The 10,277-nt window shown below is 33.2% G+C and overlaps 1 protein-coding gene and 1 long non-coding RNA gene across 3 annotated transcripts; one reads left to right on the forward strand and one right to left on the reverse strand.

Annotated features, from left to right (window-relative positions):
• Positions 1–1,927: 1,927 nt before the first annotated feature.
• On the reverse strand, positions 1,928–9,149 carry LOC145000642 (ABC transporter G family member 28-like). Its single transcript, XM_078959903.1, has 14 exons — positions 8,917–9,149; positions 8,563–8,639; positions 8,214–8,498; positions 8,052–8,115; positions 7,827–7,973; positions 7,698–7,732; positions 7,412–7,485; positions 6,489–7,324; positions 5,267–5,563; positions 4,739–5,200; positions 3,930–4,078; positions 3,543–3,832; positions 3,317–3,453; positions 1,928–2,460 (listed from the first exon to the last, which is right to left on the reverse strand). Exons 1-14 carry the CDS (start codon positions 9,147–9,149, stop codon positions 2,304–2,306), a joined length of 3,243 nt encoding a protein of 1,080 aa, XP_078816029.1. The 3' UTR covers positions 1,928–2,303.
• Positions 7,005–9,488, forward strand: LOC145000643 (uncharacterized). 2 transcript variants are annotated; one of them, XR_013661324.1, is made up of 3 exons: positions 7,005–7,145; positions 7,231–8,348; positions 8,932–9,488. It is a non-coding gene; the product is annotated as an uncharacterized LOC145000643 (long non-coding RNA). The 2 variants fall into 2 exon arrangements; XR_013661325.1 differs by having other exon boundaries at positions 7,005–7,130.
• Positions 9,489–10,277: the final 789 nt, after the last annotated feature.

A 10,277-nucleotide genomic window follows, 5' to 3' on the forward strand; every position in this document is an offset into this window, starting at 1 on the left:
TTTGGTAATAGTGGTATTTATTGGATTTGGTTATTGGTGGTGTTCAACAGTGGAGCTCGAGTCAGTTATCGGAGCAACGTGATCTTATCTGTTCAGTCAGCAGTTGCAGGTGAGTTATCCTCACTATATCAACATGGTCTAAGGCACCAAGGTTAGTCCTTTATCAGATGGAAATCCGGGTAGTTGTTGTTATGTTATTGCTTTTCTATGTCTGCATCCTGGTAGTTAGGATGGTATATGTTAGAGACCTGGTTAAGGTCGGCATCCTGGTATATAGGATGATGTTATGCTAGTGACCGGTTAGGTCAGTATCCTGGTTAGGATGTTGCTATGTTATGTGATATGCTGGATCAGTTTGATTAGTTGTGAGATGTTATATGATTATATGTTTATGTGCACATGGTTGTTGGAAAGGGGTTGGGTTGAGGCGGCTCCTGCTTTGTGCTATAGGCCAACATACCCAGGACGGACCGGTTAGACCGAAGGCCCATCGAGTGGTCCGGATAGGCTGAAGGCCCCAAGAGGGCGGACCAGACGTGCCGAGGCTCGGAGAGTGGACCAGACAGACTGAAGGCCGGTGCGGGCGGATCAGTCATACTGTAGACTCGGAGAGTGGACCAGGTGGACTAAAGGTCCGGTGCGGGCGGACCAGTCATATTGTAGACTCGGAGAGAGAGTGGACCGGGTGGACTGAAGGCCTGGTGTAGGCGGACCAGTTACACTCTAGACTCGATATGCATGGCTGTTCTGTTTATGATATGATATGATATGTGTATGGTATTGTGGTTGGTATTTTTGGGGTAACTCACTAAGCTTTCGGGCTTAGAGTTTCAGTGTATTGTTTCAGGTACTTCAGGAGATCGTGGCAAGGCGAAGGCGTGATCGTACCGCTCCTCATGTTTTATGATTTACTTGATATGGTTCTGGGGAACACTCTGATGTTTAAACTATTTTGAAAAACGAATGTATGAACTTAATGGTTTTTGAATGAATTAAAATGTTTTAATTTAGCTCGAATTTTAAGGTCATTACAGTTATATAAGAGTGTTTACATGAGTTTTTGGCTAGTTTTTCTAGTGAAATCTCCTCTTTCTCTTTATGGCCGAAACTCTCTTCCTCTACCTCTTCTTGTTGTCTTTTGAAGATTGTTTCAAGATTAAAAGTCATCTTTAATTGTCTCCTTTAGTGCTTATTTGAGTTAAGCACTTAAATGCTTAAGACACTCAGGAATACAAGAAGAAACTAGCATTCCAAGTGTCTTACTCTTAATGGTGAATACACATAGAGATAATAATACTCTTAGATTTTTTGTTATCTTCATCAACACTCCAAAACCAAGTGGATTCAAAGGCTTCAAAGGTTGTCAATCTAAATACTATTTGGTTGTTTTTATTTCCTTCTAACATCTATAAATGGATCATTGATGGTTTGATTTTGTTATAAACTAAAAATAAACTTCTTACTTTTTTAAGTCTTCTGTTGCGATTTTTATGAAAAACAAACTTATATTTTGTATCAAAACCCATCACGATTGTGAATAAAAAAAAGAAATTGCGTAGATGTGAACAAAACGATGCCTAGATATGAACAAAACCAATATTTCATTACCCTCGTGGATATTTATCTTTGTCACGTATATGACACGTATACATCACATAAGTTGTAACTTGCTATAACCCGTAATAATGGTCATATGTAAACATCATACATAAATACAAAAAAAATTACCTAAATATTAATATTACATGATAAGTCAATTTCCTTTTATTTTAAATTTTCCATTTTTCTTTTGAACCAAAAACCGAACAAAAAACAGTACATAAACTGAATTTGTACTTTTGATTTGATTTAATATCTAGTACTTATAGAACTAAAATGTTATATAACACCCATAGTTCTTATACAACAAAACTATAAGAACGCCCTGATAAAATTATTTACATGTAACTCACAATTTACAACTCATTTACACGATATGAGTTTTGCAATAAATACAACACAAATGACTTCTATATGTATATAAGTAATATACTCCTTACCATATTTTTTTCACATTATATACACAATCTATTCATGAATCCATCTTTGTACAAACAGTCTATTCACATTAAAATTTACAGATAGATACAATAATCACTTGTTGATCTTATCCATCCATCACTGCTTCATCGTATCACATGACTCTTGAGAAACTTGAAAAATGTCGAGCTGGCAAAGATCATTGTTCCAAGATTCTTGCATTTAAGGTTACCGTATTCTTATGATTTCATGTTTTTTTATTATTTTTGCCAGCCTGGATTTACTCACTTCTTCTGGAATGCTACTAATAAAAATAAAGCTAAAATACGAAAAGCTAAACCAGCCACCATTAATCGTATTAAGCAAAATTTCCAATCCCTCAGATCATAACCTCTCTTCGCAATTGCTGCACATCTTGTCAGCAACCACACTGCCCGATACCTAATTTAGCAATCACAAAGAAAAATATTTAATAAAATTTGTTTTTTTTTACTTAATGAACTTAATGAGTTAAGCACTTAATGTGGACAACTATATATCGTTATTTCTTTATTAACTTAATCTAGATAGAATGACTTGATGGTTTAAGCAAAATAATATAGCTTAGTGTGTCTAGACACCAACCCTTTTAACTATTTTTCTTTTTTTGAAAATGGTTTTTTGGAATGTAAGGATAAAATAGTCATTTAGTCTCGTTAAGATTGTGAAAAATGGTTTGTTGTAATGTAAAGGTAAAATAGTTTGTTGGAATGAAAATGGTGTTGGAATGTAAAGGTAAAATAGTTTGTTGGAATGAAAATGGTTTGTTGGAATGTAAAGTTAACATAATCATTTAGTCTTATTAAGATTGTGAAAATGGTTTGTTGGAATGTAAGGGTAAAATAATCATTTAGCCTTATTAAGATTGTGAAAATGGTTTGTTGGAATGTAAAGGGTATAATAGTTAGTTGAAAATGGTTTGTTGGAATATAAGGTAAAATAGCCATTAAGTCTCGTCAAGATTGTGAAAATGGTTTATTGGAACGTAAGGATAAAATAGTTTGTTAGAATGAAAATAGTTTGTTGGAATGTAAGGGTAAAATAATAATTTAGTCTCATTAAGATTGTTTAAGACGTAATGGAAAAAAGGGGAGTTCTAATTCGAATGTGGCCGTTTGGCTCTTATGTCAACCAGCTAGCAGACTGTTGTATACCTTATGATGCTAGAGAGTTGTAGTGGGTGTTGTGATTTTATTTTTACAATAAAAAAAAAAAGAAAAAAAGAATCAAAAAGGGTAAAAATAAAATGATGACAAACCTTTCGGCATTAGCTACCAAGAATGCTTCCAAAGCCCACGCAGGGTAACAAAACTTTTTTATAAAAGGTATAATCGATCCCTTCTCATCATCTTGAGTCGCAATAAGTGTCAACACAACAGGAAGCAACACCGACCACTATAAGCCCCCAAAAAAAAATTATTAAATCAATGTCACTGATATTTTCTAACAATCGGTAAAAGGGCAAACAAGTAATTTTGACTCACTAATTGGGCAGAACCAGCTTCGAGGTAGATGGCAAGGGCATAAGCGAACCCAGACACACAATACAACAAGCAAAGTAAGATGATGTAATTATCGACGATGGAGGATCTTGGAGGGTTAAAATAGTAAAATGTGCAAAGGTAAACCGCGGGCTTTATTACTGTGTTGAATTGGTCGATTGTATCTTTTGAAAAAAAGTATGCAAAGCAACTCATTCCAGAAGAGCGTTCTCTCCAGAATTGTAATTTATCTAATGTAAATGATCTCATAGCCGCAATCTTGCTGAGTAAAGCTGAAATTCAGCAAAAATATATATATACAAAATTAGATTTTTTTTTTTATAATTATAATAAGCTATTAAAAAAAAAACATTGAGTTTTTAAACTTACAAAAAGCAATGATGGTGTAAGTATATCCAACTGCCCCAAAGTTTTCATCACTCACTTTAGCGAGTGTTCCTAAAGAAATTCCAGCTATCAACAAAAGCAAATAATCCACAGCTTGTAGCCTAGCTTCTCGTATTCTTTGTTTCGCCACCCTGGAAAAAAAATATATATTTAAAATAAATGAGCCAAAAAAATGTAAAATAAAAAGATACCTTAATGCAAATTGAACAAACTTTTAAGCTAAAACTTTATCACATGCCAGTAGAATTTTAATTTGCATATGAAATCACCAGCATCTCCAACCAATAACAAATTTGGTGTTAAAAATTATTTGTACAATTTGGTCCTTTAACTTTAACAAAATTTTCTGTTGCAACCCTGATATGACAGTTTAAAGTGGCCGATATAAAAAAAAATTCATCAAACTTGGGTGGGTTTTATTGAACAAATTGAAATATAGTGGCTTTCCTGTGTTTTGCCCAAAATTAATGGTTAAACCACAAAAATTAACAAAATATATGGGCTTTTGTTATTTTGCCCTAAATTAAAGTGACATTAGTTTATGATAGACTATATGTTACACTTAATTTATACGTTTCAAACTTATTTAAAAAGATAATAAATACTCTTTAATATCTTAAAGCACACTACATATTTAAATAAAACACACGGAATTAATTCGAAAGAAATAAATTATCTAGAAATGCTTTATTTTGGCTATACGAGGCAAAAGGTTCAGACAAAACGAATATAGTACTTGGTATCAAAAACGGTGTAACGGATTAAAAAAAGACAAAGTATTTATAAATTACCTCCCTAGAAAATATCGATATTGTCGCAATACACCCGGGGTAACACGATTAGACAAATCCTTCCTCCTTTTAAAATAACTTAAAAAATCATCATTTTTCATTTGAAGAAAAAGCTTAAACTCCTGCCATAATTCAGCTGCATAAGATTGGTGGGCAGCTGAGGTGGATGAACCTCCAACAGAATCCTGACCGGATACGGATGAATCTGAATCTCTCATGTCTGGGGGTATAGGGTAACCGTTATGATGCATCCATTTGACCGGAAGCTCTTTGTAGTTGACCGAACATTTGACCATTCCTTCCAATATATCAATATAATGATCCGGTGGATTTACACGTTCTGGAACATCGATCCCAATTCCTGAAAAATATTCTTCCACTTTTTTTACAGGTCCAAGGTATGCAACAAGTCCACCTTTTGCTAGAAGGATTAAGTCATCAAACATCCTGAATAAGCTATAACTGAAATACATAGTGTTACATGTTAGTTTCTTATTTAATAATAATGATAATAATAATGAAGGTTACCTTGGTTGGTGTACAACCATGCATACATTGACAGCTTCAAGGGCTTCACGACGAAGGGCTTTAAGAAGTAATTGAGAAGAAGAACTGTCTAAACCGGAAGTGGGTTCATCAAGAATTAAAAGAGAAGGTTCCATAACCATTTCTAAACCCACGTTTACTCGCTTTCTTTGTCCCCCTGATATTCCTCGTTTTTCTACTGTTCCAACTAAAGAGTTTCTTATGTGTTGAAGACCTAAAGACTCGATCACTCTTTCTACAACAAGAACTTTATCGGCTCGAGAAAGATTCGCGGGAAGTCTGGAGATATCCAGAGACAAAATGTAAAGATTCAAGTTTAATTTTGGTTATGGTTGCATATATTTAATATATACATGAGGAGTTTGTATGTAGATGTTTTTGGGTTTTGTCAAATTAGATATGAAACCAATATTATTATTTTATGAAGAAAATATTTGATAAAACCTTAACTTTTTTTTTTTTTTTGCCGAAATGACCTTTAGCTATCAAATTAGATTATAGGTTTGACTTCAATTTTATTTTTTAATGAAATCAACTTTGCATTTTTTCAGTTTGTCAGAAAAAACCCTTTAACTTTTTGTTTTTTTTTCCGAAAAAACCCTCAAAAACTTAATTGTTTTCGGGAAAACCCTCGGACTTTTTTAGTTTTTTCGAAAAAAAAAACTCACGTTTTACATGTTTATTGGGTTAATCTCATTAAATATACGTTATATTTTGTGTTTTTTTCTGGATTAACCCTCATCTTTATTTTTTTCATGAAAAAGACCTTATATTTTTTTCATTTGTTCAATAAAAATCCTCAACTTTGTCTTTTTCCAAAAAAAAAACCTCAACCTTCTAAATGTCTCCAAATAAACGTCAAACTTTTTTAGTTATTCCCTAAAATACCCTTACATTTTACAACTTTTTTTAGAGAAAATGAAGAAAATGGTCGGATTGGAAAAAAAATACAAGTTCTTTTTCAGAAAAAAAAAAAAAAAAAAAAAAAAAAGTTGAGGGTTAATTTGAAAAAAACACAGTATACAAACTCTTTTACGAGATTAACCTTAAAAAAAAAAATAATAATAATAATTGATAATGCGTTGGTTTGTCACAGAAGTGCTTTCCTAATTATTAGTGTTTCCTAATTAAGTGAATTATATATATTTATATCGACTATTCAACTTTTTATATAACTAAGAATCACACACCAATAACAACATACCTACACTTAGCACTGAACCAAAGATTCTCCTCAACAGTCAAATCACCATGAACAATATCATCTTGAGGAACAAACCCAATAATTTTCTTATAAGAATTCATCGATTCATCTCTCCCATTTATAAGAATCGATCCATTCACAGTGCATCCACTCGCTTTTCCAGTCAAAGCAGATAAAAACGTTGTTTTTCCAGCTCCCGAAGGACCCATAACAGCTGACACGTGTCCAGGATAAATACTTCCACTCACACATCTCAACAAATGTTTCTTTTTCCCCTTCAAAGTCAAAGTCAAATCCTTAAAAGAAACCTCCATTCTAGGTCTAATCCTCATAGTCGTATCAGTCGCCATAGAAATAACCCCCGAAAACGTCAAATCCCCATTCTGTTGTTCCATTGCTTTTTCCTTTTCAATTTCCCCATACGCATATTGGAATATTTGACTTCGAGTGTGTAGCTTTTTAGGTTTCGATCCCTTCAAATGTTTATCTCCAATTTCAACGTTAAATCCATCGTGGCTTTCAGGATCATCTTCAAGATCATGAATCATCATTGTGAGATTGTTTTGATCTTCGTTTTCATCTCTAGACGAAGGAATCGGATCTTTTGACGCGTCTGAAATTGGGGGTTTTCTTCGTGAAAATGTTCGTGATAATGATGTTTGTATTCCAACTGCTTTTCTTTTTGCGTTTTCTTTTGCAGCTTTCCATCTTTCTTGTGCTAATTCTTTTGCACTTTGTGCAGCTGCTTCTCTTGATTTTTCTTTTCGTTTTTCTCTCGTGGATATTACTTGACCCGTGCAGTTGTAAAATATCAACAGCACAAGTGTCAATCCTCCCTGCCATTCCATAAATGAATATGGGTAAAATGGTCATTTCATTACTACAACACTTTATCCATATGATCGAGTAAGATACGCACTTACACAAGTTATTAAGCCATATGCAGTAATATTCTGATTTGAAGCCTCTTTATTACATCTAGCCAATTGTAAACACTCTGCAAAATCCTTCCACATTTAAGTAATCCAGATTTTTAACAACCGATAATAACATAAAAACCCTTACATTTGCAACTTTTTGTCTATTTTATCAAATTTGTAAAAAAAAATTTCAATTTTAACCCTTTAGTTTAGTCACTTTTACCACAATTAACAAAAACTATTTGCCTTTTTAACAAATGTGGCAAAAACTAAAAGGAGAAAATTTTACCTGTTTGAGATGTTGATCCAAGTCTGCAGTAATGTCTGACATAAAATAAACAACCATCAAGTAAATAATTATGCAACTTTTTTTATAATAATAATAATAAATAATAAATAATAAATTAATAATATATACCCAGATTGGCAAGAATATTTCTCAATAGAACTCGGGCAGAAGAAGCCAGCTGGACAAAAAACCTCACGGCTATTTACAACAGCTGCCCAGACATCTGCCCCACCACAACTATGGTTAGTGGCCCCTGGTGGTGGTTGGTATCGATATCTACATTTTGTAAATTTTTTTTTTAGGAATGTAAATTGTTTAAGTTTAACAAAGGGTAAAAACGGAAATTCAACTTACGGATCACACATATTAGTCTTCGGATTAAGCCGAGCCAGAGGACAATATGATCCGGAAGGACAAGCTTCAATTACAAAAACAAAAGACATGTCAATCTTCAGAAAAAACTGGTAGCTGGTAGCTTTTTGTTTATGATAATAAAAAGATGATGAAGAAACTTACGGATCATACAGGTGAGGCCAGTGGGGCAGAAGAAGCCTTCACAACAAGGTTGACAATCAGAAGTTCTAAAAGGGATTTCATCTTTGTTTTTTAGATCAACTTCAGTGTCTTTTTCAACAGAACAAGCCCAACCAGGTTCACATCCAGAAACCCAAGATTTAAGATTACAGTTCTTGTTACCTTTTATGTAATTAGTTATCTTAAATCCTTGTTTCTCAGCTTCTGAGAGAACAGTTACATAGAATTTTATATCTGCTGCAGTGCATAGTCGCTGAAGGATATTGCCTATAAATTCATATATGAATTATTCAACGTCAACTACAGAGTAGTAATTGATTTTAGTTTTTACCGTTGGTTTTTTGGATGCAATTAGACAAGAATTTTGTATCACCCGAGAAATCAAAAGCTTCGTTCCATTCAGCAGTTCTGGAAATTGATGATGAAATGATAAGGAGTGTTAAACTGGAGTGCTTTTAGTAAAATTGATAATACAGAGGCTGAATCCATTAAGATAAACACAACTGGATTGCTATTTGTTATGTAGGTTTTAGTTTGGATTTGCATTAGGAAAGAAGGAAAGTTTAAGAGAAATGTAGACGAATTAAGCAATGGTTATTTACGAATGTTTACTTGAATTGAAGTAAGATTAATGGCAAGATAATGAATTTAGGAAAACGGGTGGAGAAAAAACCCTAAAACTTACATGTTTTTCATGCAGAAGCCAAGATCATCCATGGCATCCTCATGGAAAAGTGAGGATATAGAATTGAATCGAGTATAGATTAATTTGGTGGCTTCGTCTAATTTGGCGGGATTTTTCTTTATGGTTTCGGGATCAGGGTACTGTTGGGCGGTGGCCAGGTAAGTTAAAGGCGCCGGTGATTTTATCCCCAATATTATCGCAATGAAGATGGTGAAAATCAGAATGTTGGTCATCCTGTTCCTTGGATCCTTTGAATCACCACCTGAAAATGCGATTTCTTGCCGGGATCTGATGGTTGTTCATTGGAGCGCGAATCGGAGCTGGCGTATGATTCGAATGAAGAAAATCTGTTAGGTTTTTGATTTTCCATTTTTGTTTCTTGTGTTTGGTGGATTTCTTCGGAGAAAGAAATGGCGGGGAGAGGATGTAGGAAGAGGAAGGAGGAAGGGAGAGTGATAGTGGTAGCTTGCAAGCCTGCAACCAGCTTTTGCTGAGTCATGGTCTTCGTGGCTTCTTTTCGCTCGTCAGATTCATATGTTATGAAACGGTTAATAGATAAGAAATTTATATGACGAGACTTCACTAAAATAGCCATGTTAAATAAGACCAGGGTTAATTATAGTAAGAATCTTAAGTGTTTTATTTATTTATTTATTTACTAGGTTATAACCCGTGGACACTACGGATTAGAAATGTAAAAATAATTTTAATTAAATTATAATGTGATTATTGATCAATAATAAAAAATAATTATAAATATAGATGTTTTGACAAGGCAAATATTATTCATTTGTCTTGATATATGAATCCTTAATAAACATAATAAAAATATAATAATGCTAATTTTAGTTCAAATTTTTAAATTTTAGTAGTAAGTTATGAAACTTAATTAAAAAATTAGTATAATAACATGTGTTTGTAATATAACAGTAGTAACACAGATGATGTTAAGCCGTATTTTTATTGTTGGACTCCCAACAACTTATTTTATAATTTAAATCAACTAATTTAGTAGCTAAAATTTCTTCTTAGGAATTGATACATCCTCTTCTCAGACTACATCTCCATCCTAATTTGGTAATTGTGGAACCAAGTACAATAGTTGAAAAGTGATGCAACAATAGTTAAAAAGGTTCAGTAAAAAAACAAAGAATCATTTCATGACATAGTTAATATACAAACTTAGAAACTAAATATTTGGTAAATAACAATATGTTATCTCTATAGTCCTTAATACTTAAAGTGGCAAAAAAATCATGGTTTTGAAAATGTAAAAAAACAATTAGAACTTAGGTGGATACTATTCAAACTCATAACCATCATCTACACCTTGAAAGGAAGGCCTACACACTCACACACAG

This window comes from Lactuca saligna, chromosome 6, assembly GCF_052625555.1.
Source record: "Lactuca saligna cultivar CGN05327 chromosome 6, ASM5262555v1, whole genome shotgun sequence".
Lineage (NCBI taxonomy): Eukaryota > Viridiplantae > Streptophyta > Magnoliopsida > Asterales > Asteraceae > Lactuca > Lactuca saligna.

Coding starts and splice junctions, on each gene's coding strand:
- LOC145000642 (XM_078959903.1), bottom strand. CDS start 9,149: ATGACCAACATTCTGATTTTCACCATCTTCATTGCGATAATATTGGGG. Junction 7,733..7,826: donor AAATATTCTTGCCAATCTGG/GTATATATTATT, acceptor ATTTTATGTCAG/ACATTACTGCAGACTTGGAT. Junction 2,461..3,316: donor TTGGTAGCTAATGCCGAAAG/GTTTGTCATCAT, acceptor TTGCTAAATTAG/GTATCGGGCAGTGTGGTTGC.